Here is a 14,604-nt window from a genome sequence, read left to right on the forward strand (position 1 = left end):
CATGGTGCTGAAATACTTCCTCGTTACTCCAATATATTGCAGTGTTTTCCAAGTATTTTACATATTTATGTAGTTATTTTTTTAATTATTGTTGGTAATAATAATAATAATAATAATAATAATAATAATAATAATAATAATAATAATAATTCCTCTCACATCCATCCATCCATCCATCCATCCCAGATTCTGTATGTGTTGTTTGTTTAACAGTGGTTTCCAGACTGACGCCATCATATCACGAGGTTCGGCATTCCTAATGAGTAACTAAAAATACAAGAATTACTTTTGATGTCACTTGTGACAGTACAATTCACAGCTACGAGCCTCCACGTGCATACACCTCATAGGTTTTAACTGGCCTGCTCCATGCATGTCTGACATGTGGCCTGTCTCTTAGATGTAATAGCCCAGTAAAACACCCTCGGCTGTCAGGCCTCCGACGAGTCTGTCCTGCATAAAACCTATGCAGCCTTCCCACCACGCTGCTGTATATCCGTCTCACCCTCCTCCCCTTCCCTTTCTCGTTTCCTCTCCTCCTCCACATTCAGTGCTCCCTCTTGCGCGTACGGTGAGCAGCAGCAGCGGCAGCAGCAAAGGCTTCAGCGCTTCTCTGACGCACCATCGGAGAGGAGATTCACAGTCCCACAGGCTGTCAACGCAGACGCTCTCGACATCTCCTCCCCAGACCTCTGCGGTCAAGCTTTCAGCATCAGCCTTGTTTGTTTTTAGTCTTTTCCCCCCATCTCCCTCCCTTATCTTGACATTTGTCCGCCTGAGCGCCGTATTTGGTGGGGATGCCCACAGTTGGCATCTCTTGGCTGGGAATTTACTTCGGAGTTGATTTTGTATCTGCAAGAACTGTCAACACGAGTGATTAATTTGTATCCCGAAATTGCCAGATTTTTTTTTAATTATTTTTTTAGGGGGGGAGGGGGGGCATCCTTCAGAACAGTTTTTGTTCTTTATACAAGTGGTTCAGATTAAAGGTGAAAAGGGGGGGTTGTAGAATGAGAGGGTTGTTTGGACAGGAGATCGTTTGGATGACGGACACCGAGAGGCAGTAGCTCTCCCTCTGCAAAGCGAATCTCTGCGCCCTTGGAATATTCTCACAGAGGCACGGTTACACAGTAGAAATATTTTCTCAGTTTGCAGTCGTAATCCACGGGACGAGTTTGCCCACTGCAGGGGCTGCTGCGGCTTTTGCGTCTGTTCTGTTTTGAATTCATATCTCCTTGACGGACGGGCGCGTGAGGATCCCGGACGAGCCCGAATTTGCAATGCCCGAGCAGTGAGGGCACGGTGGGATTTCATTTGGTCACCCTGTACAGTAGCATGGCTCCAGCCCGGAGGGACTGCAGCGGCTGGGAGATGTTCCTCCCGACGGGATGTCTGCTCCTCTCTGTTTTGCTATTTCACCCTGCTCTAACCAAGGTGTGCAACGACCGCACCAAACACGGACAGGACAACAGCTGGTTCACCAGGGACGGGGAAAACTTGCCCATAATGGTTCTTATGCCCATGAACGAGTCGGCCCTGATGAGCAGCATCAGCCAAGGAATCGAGCCGGCGGTTCAGCTGGCCATCCAACACATAAGGGAGTCCGGGAAGTACTCGTTCTCACTCATCACCAAAATATACGACACCGAGGTAAACATGCAGACTAAATCTGCTCACTAAGCTGCAGCCGGCTGGCTCGGGCGTGCTTGAAACATTTGTATATGGCTTGTATGTGTGTATTTGCCTATGTGGGGGCGCGCGCGCGAACAGTCAGCTTGTGCACGTGTGTATGGCGCGCGCATTGCCCCGCAGAGCTCCACCGAGTGTCCCTCCAAAGGGGTTCTGTTATGCTTGGCATCTGCGAAGCCTCGTTGTTTTTGGCGAAGGTGTTTTTTTCTTCTTCAGTGCGCAAAAGTCAACTGTAGGTGTGCCCCCCCCCCCCCACACACACACACACACTCACGAACATGATGTACGTGTCTGCCTCGTCCTCCTCATTTTAGCTGCTGTCGCTGGTAGTTGATAGGGCATTTAAAATGCAAGGTGCCATCACAAGGCTCTGCTTTATCTGGGTACTCTAGAGGCACACTTTTCAATGCTTTAATGGTTACTGCAATCTCTGCTATTCGCCATCACCAACCAGTGATTTAACGTTTTTTATTTTAAATTTTTTTTTAAATCACAGCATCCGATCTTTGTTTCTGCAGTGGCCACTTTATAAGCGGGCTTTCAGTCATGAATCAGTGTAGCTTTCTAACGATTAAAGGGGCTGGTTCTCCTCGTGCCTGAAGATGGCGGTAATTGGTTGTACGATTTCTCCTGAATCCTGGCACCCTTGAAAAGAGCAGAACATCACAGTGTTCAAGCTCCAAATTAAGATCAATTTATTTGATAACGCTAACAACTCCAGCTGAAGTCCTCTTGAAGTTGCCAAAAGTGTAGACAATAGCTTGTTCTCCATAATCTATTTACACTTCAGTTATTTGACTCAACAGTATAGTGGTCCTTTAGGCTTAAGTAACGTCTATGCTTTTGAGCGCACACTGTGCAGCTGAGGGGTTTAATTTACCATCAACCTGCTTCCTTGATAGTTTGTCAAATTTCTATGAATTTCAGCGAGACAAGTAGAGGTTGAATGAACTGCAACTCTATTCATCTGTTTTATAGGTCGAGCCAGATCTGTTTTATTGTGCCACCTGTCCCGCTGCCTTAGAAATCAGCAGGTTTTCCTTACCGTGTGGGCACAGGTGTGTCCATGTGAAAGAGCACGCGCATCTCTGTTGACAGGGGTAAGCCCTCAGAGGCGCATGTGCCCAGACCTTGGGATTAATGTGCTGTTATGAGAGTTATGATTTTTCTCCTTCTATTCCCCTGGAGAGAAAGATGAGCTGGAAGCAAGAGGTCAGTGGGCCAGCCTGACACATGCTTGCTGGAAATGTCTGGTAGTGATGCCAGCTTTCTAATACTGGGAAGGCATGAGAACATTTTTAGTTGATCACTTTGTGGCCAAAGGCTAAACTCCATTGCTCTATAAAAACCCAATGGCATTTCAGGGTGGTTTTCCCAGATGGGGCAAATGAAACTCCCAAGTTCTGGTCATGTTTTCGAAAACGACTAAGTAAGACTATTAGATGCCAGCAGTGAAACTTCTGTATTATTCTTTTAACAGCAGATCTCATAAATGCGTTGTTAAGCTGCTAACAGACTGCAGGCATCCTTGGTTGTAAAAACTAGGAAAAAATAAAATTAAAAAAGAGAGAAAAAGAATGTCCTCCAAATAGCTTATAGTATATTTACATGTGGAATCATGTGGCTCAGGACGCTGTGGTTAAAGTAAACAAGAGGCCAAGTGCAAATTGAAGCATATCACCGCTACTGAATATTCTTATTGTATGTTTGCAGAAAATAAAGAAACTGAGACTTTGGGGAAAATATGATTCCACTAACATCTGAAGATATAAGATGCTATTATTGTTTGTGAACACTTGTTTGTGTCTGAACAATAATAAGCATGTACAGCTAGAGAAGACCTTTGCCTGGGAGGGGGATATCACTGTAGTGCTGATTATATTGCTTTCACCCGCTGACTCACTTATAGGACCAATAATGTGACATCCGTGATGGTTGTGCTATTGCCTATATATGCGTTTTCATTGTACATTTCTTGCAATATCATTTTTAACTTACACACAAACGAATGACCTAAACACACACTCACAAACAAAGGGATGGACCCAACTTTCCACCAAGCACATGCTTGTCAGAAAATAATACATGCATGAGTGCGTTTGTTGCAGCTAGCAGCAGGCCAAGTGTGTGCCTGCGTTGTGCTTGTACACATGTGTCTATGTTTGTGTGGGCACTGGGATTTAGCCCTGCAGATGTAAGTAATCAGTCCCCGAGCACAGGCTCTTTATCCCTTTATCCCCTGTCAGTGGAGCCATGGGTTAACTGAGCAGGCCTGGTCCATCCTTGTGCAGTGTGGGGCTGGGTGGTGGTGGTGTAGATGACAGTGAGGCACTCAGGAGCTGTCCTGCAGTAAAAGGCCGCAGAGTTGAGGCTGGTGAGCTAGTGTTTGGTGGATTGAAGAGGCAGCTAATGGAAGTAGAGCAGATATTCTGCCTTGGTGGTTTCAAATTAGTCTGATCAGACTGACAACCAACTCTTGAGATGTTTCAGCAGCACAGACAATTCAGCAGGCTGAGACAATTTCACATGAAAATACAGCCTTACTTAAAAAAAACAAAAAAACAGAGCATTTGAGGTAGAAAAGAAGCAGGATGGATTATATCAACTAGAAGGCTTAGCGGTGGAGCAGGAGTTGGTCCTTTACTGCAGCTAGATGTGTGAGTGTGGATTTTTAGTGTAACCATGGACTGATACTGTAACTCTGCAGGCTTAGAGGATCAAAGCTTTGGAGAGGACAGGAGGCACTGGAAGAGGATGGAAGGGAGACTTTGGGCAATGAAAGGGTTCTAGGCTAAGCTACGCTAGTTCACCGGCTTATAGGATGAGTGACAGGCCCTTGAGAGGGGCCACTCAGGGAAATATCCCATTTTAGCAGAACGGTGATGGAAAGTTTTTGAATTGCAGTGACAACTTTTATTCAGCTTGAATCGTATGAGACAAAAAGCTATAAAATCAACAAGGCAAAGGTTAATACCGTGAAAATTCTAAGTGAAGCGTTGTGAATTTGAAATAATTCATTCATACACACTTAGAACTCTAGGGTAATCGCTGGACTTTGATACCTATATTCTTACAGCGAAGAGTGAACTCATCAGTAGAAACACAACGACAACGAGTTTGTTGCAGTTTGAGATGCGCATCTTGACCGTGTCCAGTGCACCGCGTACAGTATACAGCTATTTCTGTTCTGCTAGAAGTGACCTATGTTTAGAGACGCCGCACACAGCTGCAGTATAAGCCGCTTCCCCTTTTCTTCTCAGAGGGCTAAATGCGACATGTCACATTTAAGCTTGTGATGGCGAGCCCGAAACCACAGTACAGTAGTCTTGTCCACGGGATGCTGAGCACCCCCACCCCCCGCTTAGTGTGTGTAAGGCATTCTGTCATTTTGTCACAAGAAGTTACGTTTTCAGTGAAAAGCCATTTTCATAATGGAGGTTACTGTTCTGCTAAGCATAGGTCTTGAGTCAAAGCGAGTTGGTTCAATGCTGATACTCTTGGTGGGGTTGAGGAAAATTTGTTTTAGCAACAGCTCTTTGTTTGTTTTGTTGGCCATTTATTTTTGTAGTTATTTGGGGGGAGAGCCTCTTAGAGTACCATCCAACTTACTGTTTCACACGCTGAACTCAGCTTTAAGATTCTTTGTATAATAACCTTACACATACAAATGAAGTTCCACCTTTAAAAGTCTTGTATTTTCAAAAGGGGTCTGATGTATGCCATGTGTTATTTAAATGTGTGACACCTGCAGCATTTAGTGCCAAAGTGGTGACCTGGGAGGGTCAGCAAAGATTGCCTGTCACCATTCCTGGGAGAGGGTGAATGTTCAGCGTGAGCAGGGAAAAGCAGCATGTGGCAGTTCTGGCGCTCTCTGGGCATATAGAAAGTGCTGAGTGTGGTTGTATTCACTGACCCGACACAGATAGTGGGGATCAATGCGCAGCGGCCCTTCTCATAGAACGAACAGGATCTCAGGGGAGAATCAGAGAGTGAGGCGAGAGGGAAAGAGATGCGTAGGGCTGTTAGATGGAGATCCCGAAATAGGATTATATCATCTTCTGTGCAGGAAGAGGAAATGGCCAGCCTCTTAATTCATATTGGATCCTAATGTAATGCTGTTTGCATTGTTTCTGTCAGGCAAGTACTTTAATGGCTATTTGGGAAAAAAAAGAAAAAAGAAAAAAAGAGAGAAAGCAATTACTGCATGTAATGAGGTATGTATAATAGATCCGTAACAGGCTCCAAAGATCTTGTGTTACGTATATCCCCTCAGAAATTGATCACAGTGTTTTCTTTATTTGAATGTTTTCACACTGTGATTTAACAAAATGAAAGAAGCATGGGTCACAGTTTAATAAATATGCCAAATCTGAGCATTAATTGCTGACCTTTGTCTGAGTCAGCCTGCCAGTGGCCTGGAGGGCTTGAGCGAGACAAATAGCAAATGTGAACTTTCTTGATGAAAGGCTCTTTACGCGCCCCGAAGCTGGCTTTACAACAGATATTGTGACACACAAGTACACACAGAATATTTCGCATAAATGAAACACACAAACAGGCATGCAGCGCATTCACGCCTACATATGGTCACGGCTGTTGTCGATTGGCACCCCTGCAGCACTGCCTGAGGTCAGGATATTGTAGTCACTTGAGCAGTTAGACATGAAGTGTTGTTCATCTCCGGAAAAAGGAAAATGGACCCGCGGGTTCATCAGACCGAGTTATGCAACGTCAATTTGGGCTTTTCCTTGACAGATTTAAGTCTCCTCCCTGTTGTATTTTTTTACTATCAAATGGTTGGAAATAATAAGAAAATGGAATGATTTCTGTCAAAGAAAGATAGCACGCTCATTGTCTGTTATCCCTAGAATCATGCTTACTACCATGTTATTACCCCCTAAGGACCTACTGTGAGCCAGGAAAAGCCTTGGAAAATCATTTAAAAAATCTTTTGTACCATGCATCTTAAATACACTGAATGATTAATGTAAATATTTGTCAAAGGATGCAAAGTTTGCATGAAAGACAATAAAAAATGCCTTTTTTTTGAGCATCCACACTCCAGAACTTTCAGAACTACTTGTTCCCTGTGCCCATCTCTTATACACCAACACTTTTTAATCACAATGGACCTGACCTTTTGACCACACTTTTCTGCTTCTCCCAGATGTTATTCCAAAGCTTACAAAGAGAAAAAAAGCCCTGTTTGACTTCTTCTTTTATCTGGTACATTGCTTCACACAGACCTCCTTTCTAATGTCTTAATTGCACAATGCTGTATTTGACATTGCTGGTGTTTTGACCACTAAAATTCAATGAGCGAGTTCAAGTGTGGCAAAAACAAATTAGAGCCCGCAGCTTGCATTTGCCTAGTGCAGATTAAAGCATGTTTGACGGATTCTTATTGTTTGCGCTTGTGTGTTGCTAATTTGATGGCGTAAGAGAGCTTGCACGGTCTTGTATATATTGTCTGCGCTTTCATGCTGCTTTTATGCCCGATGCGCTGACCCAATCAGGCTAATCACGTGAGAGGCAGCGGCGTAATTCCATTGTAAAAGCACTCTAAGCAAGTCCTGTTGGTTGCTTGCAAAGCAATCAGAATGTGTGTTTGCACTTGAGTGCTGCTGGAGGTTGGGGAAAGGATGGGAAATAGTCTGTGCACTGGATGTGTGGGTGGAGGTACTTATGTATATCTCTGTGGTTGGTGAACGTGATTGACCGAATGGTGATGGACTGAATCACCCCGCGCTGATATTGTTAAAATCAGGCAATTACACTGGAGCCTTCCACTGAAATAGAACACAGCAAAACTGCTGCTGTTAAAGGCATCAGGCATCACATTGTTAAAAGTATATTCTTGTTAATTTAGATCTTTATTAGCACACTGAAATAGAACATATAGAGCCAAGTAGCCTATTTTTAGTCCAAGATTGTTGATGTTGTAGTCAGTGGACTGTGCTGTAGTGTGTGCAATCATTTTGGTGTTCCATAAATGGGCATATGCGAGTATATATCAGTGCAAGCACTTGGGTAACCGTCTTTACCAAAAACACTAAACCCCAATAATGATCTGTCGCTATATCTAAATATACTCTAGCATTGTGTGTCACCTTAAACAATGAATCCAGCATCTAAATCTGCATACGTCGCTCTGACTTCACTGCATCTTAATTACAGCCAGTCGGAGCGGTGGTGTAGTAAAAGCGTTAATGAATTCAGCTCGTGATAATCAATTAGTTTTCAAATTAATTTGTCATTGTCAAATTTTAATCTTCCTTTCTTTATGCCTTCCTATTGTGCTTTCGCAGCAGATGCTATGATGAGACATCTGTTGGCATGCCCCCCTTACTCATCTTTTTCTTTCTTTCTTCAATGACTCTACTGTCATTGAGATGCACAATGACTCCAAAAGGTGGCAAACCAGGCATCTGGTTGCCATTAACATTAAACAAACAATTTCAGTACAAACCGTACAGCTGAATGACGGACACCCAGGAGGTAGAAAATGGGTGGGAGGATCAATGGGGAGGTGGGAGAGGCAGAAAATAGTGACTTGAGGAGGACGAGTTAAGGGAGATATAGCGTGAGGCGGCTAAACGGGAGAAAAAATACAAGTTTAAAAAGCTGGGAAATGGATGAAAATCTCTCATCTTTATTCAGTGCTGCTGAAAACACTGACAAGATGGCTGCTGCCATGTTGAGCACAACACTACGTCAGTCTGTCTGGCTGCCTCTGCTGGTGCATCTATAAAGTTGCCACTGATCACCAGCCAAGCCATTTGCGCAGGCAATTAGCACAGCAAATGTTTATCTGCTACTGTACTGCAAACTGTTTAAAAAGTCACTCTTAGCTCCCAAATGTGGCGTGCGCACGATGGTTTCTGCACTTTTTAGGTTTCCAAATAATACTTAAGATGTTCTAATCTATTTATTGATCCTGTTTTCTGCAAACAAGACCTCTAAAGAGGACCAGGAAAATATGTGTTTGCGTGCTTATGGTTACCAACCCCAAGAGAGGTTTCTTGCTGCGGCACGTCTGGAGAATTTCCATCACTAAACGGCCTCGTATGTATGCAAGGGTGACACACATAAAATTCCTTCTCTTGTAATTATTTCGTCTTTAACCCCCCCAAAAAGCAGACCGTGACCAAGGTCCTACTACTGCAGATGACCTTTTTAAATAATGACTTGTGTTCTGCCCAATATCGCCCTTGTCAGCTGTTATTATGCCTCAGTCCTGCAAATTTTCCATCCCCTCACTCCATCACTGTCCGCTTCTCTCACTCCTCATCAATCCTCCACCCCCTCACGTACGCACACATACTCACAGACATCGCATTCACCTCCCTGTCTTTCTCCCGTGAGTGGACAGAAATGAAAGGATTACCGTGGAATGGGTGTGCTGTTGTCATTAGAGATTGGACAAATACTCTGTGCATGTCCCTGTCTGTCGCTCTCTCAAGGGGACCCAGCAAAGAGCAATAAGCAGAGAGAGTCTGTCCTTTCTGCTCCTGTAATTACATTAAAGCTCGTGTAATTCTTGGCCAAAAAGCCAACAAAATATTGCCTGCGTCTTGGGAGGAGATGCACGCATGTGGGTACACAGTCGTGTGACCTGGCCTAAAGTATGCCCGCCATGAGAAAGTGACTTCATACAGGTGGACGTTTTCAGCCACTTCACGCCAAAGAATAATAGCCTTTCTTGCTTAATCGCCATCTACACTTGCAGATAGTCTTGGAGGCTTTCTCTATCATGGCTGCACATACACACACACACACACACACACACACACACACTAGACTTGATCAGCTACTGCTGTTGCACTAACAAAGATAATATAAAAACATGTTATTGCAAGAAAATGTGTATTACTTGCTGATAACCCAGCACACTTGACCAGTTAAGAGGGCAGGACTATGTACTATGAAGCAAGTTCGACTTGGCTTTGCGTTAGCTAGCTCAACAAAACATAAAACCTAATAACAGATAATGGATATCGAGTTTTCTGCTTCGGGCTCTCACATAAAAGGGGGCATTTGAATCATGTTCCATACAAATTAAGCTGATAGTCCATTAAAAAGGAACAGGTCATGGACAGTTATAAAAGATCTGAACCCCCCTCACAAAAAACAAAAACAGTAATTCGTGTGCTGCAGATAAAGCAAGAGAGCAACGCAGTGGAAGATTATCAGTCTCGTTAAATAAGTTAATATATTGATTTTACCAGTGCACTCTCGGTGCTGGTGTTTATTTCTAACGTGATAGCTGCACATTAGAGCTCTGAAACATTAAACTGGATCCATTTAAACATTATCTCTCAAGAAGTGCATTTAGGTCTGATACTGTCATGAAGTCAATATTAAAAACATTTTGTTTTGTTTTTTTGCCAAATCAAAGTAAAATTGATCTTATTGATTTACCACACCCTTGTTACTAATGCATGGCTCAACAGGTTGGCATACTGGATATAAGCTATTCTCTCAGCTGAGAATCTCTGTTACTGTTGGAGTCTATTATCAAAAGATAAGAGAAAATGTGGCACTTTTAGACCCTTGAAAACCAAAAGTTTCAACATAACCTGTTAACATAATGTTAACATAAGAGCACAACTTGCCAAAGAGAAAGAAGAGCTGCCCATGTGACATTGAATTGTCTGACTTTATGCTCAGCACACCTTGTTAAACCATCAATCTCTCTTCGTAACACGGCCCAAAGGTCCAGTGCAGTTTGGTCAAAACGCTTTGCTCAAATGGCGTTTTACTACCATCTGTTTCCACACAATATGATTATTTATCCACGTGATACCATCATGAAACATATTAGTGAGTAATTGTTGTTCTCCAATGGTTCACATAGCTTTTCTCGCAATGTTCCAGTAGAACACAGCAGTGGAGCCTATAATGGAAGCCTACTACTGTTGAAAAGCAATTAAAGAATGCCATTAAACTATTAAACAATAATGTGAATACTGAACTCTATGATGTATACATTGTATACATGATGTATACATGATGACTCTGGAGAACAAATTATGGTAATATACAGGAGACTAGGAGAATTTTCGCATCAAATTTTTAAAGTGGTTGTGAGCAATAGTTCTCTAGTCTTTCTGGAGGTCTTTCAAGAACTTTGAATGCCCTTCAAGAAGCCTGGAAGACTATTCCTGAAGACTACTTGAAGAAATAACAAAGTGTTTTGTCGTATATACTGTAATTCCATTTATGATTGTACATTTTAAGTTTTTTTCCTCTATTTTCCTAGCAAAATATAAATAAACGAGGGCTGCCTTAAGACTTTTGCACAGTATTGTATATTAGCTTTTTGAACAATATATCATGCTTCCATTTCTTTTGTGTGCAGTTTATATTTTGTGGCCATCAAACATTGTGGTTTGGCATGTTTTTCTTGTAATTGATATAATTACATTTTGACTTATTACATGTGCTGAAAATGAGCATCGAAAATGTAACCGTCAGGATTTGTTTCAGGTAGTGGACTCCAGCGTGCATCCACGTGCCACACTGCACATCTCTGCTCGGCAGTCTCTGATACACATCAGACCTTTGTCCATTTGCCGTCCGCACATGGTGGATACTATTTCCCCATCCGCGATTACTGGGCCCTGTTAGCGAAAAGCAGTTGGTGAGCCCATTGTGAGCCAAGAGCGATAACAACAGACAGTAGAATCACAGATGTAACCTGCACACACACACACACACACACACACACACGCACACACGCACACACGCACACACACACACACACACACACACACACACACACCCAGCCACTCTGCCTAAGTGCCCATGCTCAGTAGCAATGGTATACACATCTGTCATGCCCATCCAAAGCAGGCAATCATGTCGTATGCGATCACAAAAGGCTGTGCAATGATGATAAGAGATTATTTCCAACCAGGCTCTATCTGCTGTGACTCAGTCCTAATCTTTGTGCATGTATATGTTTCTGCGTGTGCGTGTGTGTGCACATGTGTGTGTCATCATGGATGGATAGTTTGATAAATGAATAGCAAAACAGATTACATTGTTCTTTCTTATGTTATATCAGTGGAATTGTGTTTTGTCAGAGCGTTTTGCTTTAAGCATTTCCATTTGGCAAACAAACCCCAATGCACAGCCTCTCTCACACACACATACAGACACACACACACACACACACACACACACACACACACACACACACACACACACACACACACACACACACAGCATACCGTTACTCACACCATTGCACACTGCCGCTACACTGCAAAAGTTGCTCTTGGCTGCTCTACATGTTGCAATGAAAAAAAAAGTTAATACATTGCTAAACAAACCATGTTACAGGCAATAGAGCAGGGACTGAGGCTGTAAAGAGCAGTTAGTGTTACAGAGCTTGTTGCTGATAGATCGGGATCGGGGCCCTGGTTGGACTGACCTGCAGTTGCCCGTCTGACTAATGAACTGCTACTGTAAGCCAGGAGCCTTTTATTACCCTTTTTATAGAGAGAAGAGGAGCGGCAGTGTATGTTTTTACTGTAAGCCAGGAGCCTTTTATTACCCTTTTTATAGAGAGAAGAGGAGCGGCAGTGTATGTTTTTACCAGTCGGCTCATTCCTTTGCACAAATGAACATACACGTGCAACAAACCTAAGCCCAGAACTGTTGATCGCTCAGGCTTTATAAAGAGCCTAAAATAAACCACAGACGCGATCTGTTGGGAAATGTTGTCTCAAACTGAACCTTGCAGGAACATCTTCGAGTCAAGTGTTTGTTCAGGTTTTGTGTACTCACATCGATCACGACAGAATGTGTGTGATTAGGTGTTAAGCAGCAACCTAATGCTTCATAACGTAAAAGGATAGTGAAAGTGATTTTTAGCGATGAAGCTGAGAGCCACAGATGTCAGCTTTTTAGCATTCAATCCCAAATGCTTAGATGTACTTTGGACCAAATCTACATGGTGATTAAACCGAATAGATGCAGGCAAATATTTGACCAATGATCAAGGGATAGAAACACTAGTATCCTTGCCATCTTAGAGTTTCCTGTGATGCTCACGTCGATCAGCAGTCTGTCTGGACCGATGGATTGTCGACTTGAGCAAATGTCTTCGGATATGCAGGATGCAAACGAGCGCCTTTTTGACGTCTTGCAAATAAATTGCAATCTCAAGAATCAAAAGGACCCCACAGTATGCTCTGGAGGATTCAGTCTGTACTTCAAGAAGTGCACTTGAAGAAGATGAGTGCAATCATGAAATGCACTTTCTGACCTAGATTATGTGTAAATCATCCTCTGAACACTGAACATCTTCTGAATCCTTACACTAAAGTATAAGCGTAAGCATTTGAAAGCCCTTTAGATATTAATATATGTATATGGATAATATTAATTCATACCCACACATTAAAAAAAAGCTGGATGAACAACAACTAATGCATCGACAGTTTCAGCAGATTTTTTCACATCATTTCTAAAGACCTTAAATAACACATTGATAAGCAGGATTTAAAAATACTTTTAGAAAGTTTAAACATCTAAATATATTTCTATGTTTTTAAAAGTAAAATCAGGAAATGGTAATTGACATGTTTAATATAGACTGAGCGGATATACATAGTATAATCTAATAAGCCTCATCTCAGACGGTCTTATCTGGTGATAACACTATTTTCCTGATTAGATGCTCTCACTTCCATGCTGATTTCATGCCTCCATCCAAATGCAGACCAGTCTTTGCCAGAAAGCAGCTCTTCTGTTCGTGTGTATTGATTTCATGGCTAAAAACAGGGTGATGGCAGAACGCCTGTTCCATTCTTCCTATTGGGAAACATCCAAGAACAACTGCTGCCACCCTTTTTGCTACGACTTAAAAACGGGCAGCTTGTTGGCAGTATGAATTCACCTACACCTTTTCTTTCATTCATTATATACCATCAGCTAAATCACATTTTAAGTAGTCCTTTAAATGTGTCCTATTTTCATTTGATATCTGACAGGACATTTTTCAATAGTATTTCATAGCCGCAGTGAAACGCCTTAGAAATGAACTCCTGGGGTTTTCACCAATGCTGCCATAGAACTGGCCTTGTCAGCCATCTTTTATTAAACCCTTCAATTATGTTTGAAATTGTAAAGAAAATGATCATCTTGGGTGAACATCACTAACGATAATCACTCAGCTATATACTGTAAAGCAATTAAACCCCCAAGGTATACAATAAATCGAAGTGCTGAAGTGACATAAAAGTAAAAGTTCATTCTGGGAGGAAACTGGCGTTTTACAGTGCAAGAATCTCCCTGTCATGTATCATTCCTGCGTTTCCTGCTGTGATGGTTATTTGGCTTTCAGAACCATTTATTGCCTTAGATTGATGTGGCCAATGAACAGGGATAGCTGGTTAGGCTGATGACACCCCAAGCTGTGAGAAGTAAGGATGTCTATCACGTTAATTCAATAGAAAGCAGTTGGATAGTGAGTGAGATTTCATTATTCCAAGTAAAGGATATAATTCAAGGCAAAGCGCAACAAGCTGCCTGTTCGGTCAACTGTGACATTCTTGGAGTTGCAGTAGTTTTTACAGTGTAAAATTTGCAAACCAAACAATCCAAATGCTAATTTTAAAGGTCCTCTCCATGCCAGGGGCTCTAGTTCCATTTTGCAGACTCTTTAAAAGGAAAAACCAACTCATGTCCACACTGAGCTACAGTTCATGTTGCACTAATTACTACCCTTATTAGTATTCTAGTGGAACATCAGCAATTAAAATAACCATTAAAACCAGAAGGATCTCCTGCAGCGAGGCTTAAAAGAGGAAAACAGGAACATGTAACATGTATGTTTTATTAGTTGTTTCCAATGTTCAGCACACAAATGGGTAAAAGGTGTAATATGTCTTTCGAACGTATGTA

The 14,604-nt window shown here is 42.3% G+C and overlaps 1 protein-coding gene across 1 annotated transcript in view; it reads left to right on the forward strand.

The window, feature by feature from the left end:
• The first annotated feature begins 567 nt into the window (after positions 1–567).
• gabbr2 (gamma-aminobutyric acid (GABA) B receptor, 2) overlaps positions 568–14,604 on the forward strand; it is a 220,890-nt gene continuing 206,853 nt past the window's right edge. Inside the window, exon 1 of the mRNA XM_085445503.1 lies at positions 568–1,650. Within this exon, the coding sequence (XP_085301629.1) occupies positions 1,336–1,650 (315 nt within the window). The 5' untranslated portion in view covers positions 568–1,335. The remainder of the gene's footprint in view (positions 1,651–14,604) is intronic.

This window comes from Copadichromis virginalis, linkage group LG22 (assembly GCF_057382275.1).
Source record: "Copadichromis virginalis isolate Kocher_CV1m ecotype Utaka linkage group LG22, C_Virginalis_male_GT1.1, whole genome shotgun sequence".
Classification (NCBI taxonomy): Eukaryota; Metazoa; Chordata; class Actinopteri; order Cichliformes; family Cichlidae; genus Copadichromis; species Copadichromis virginalis.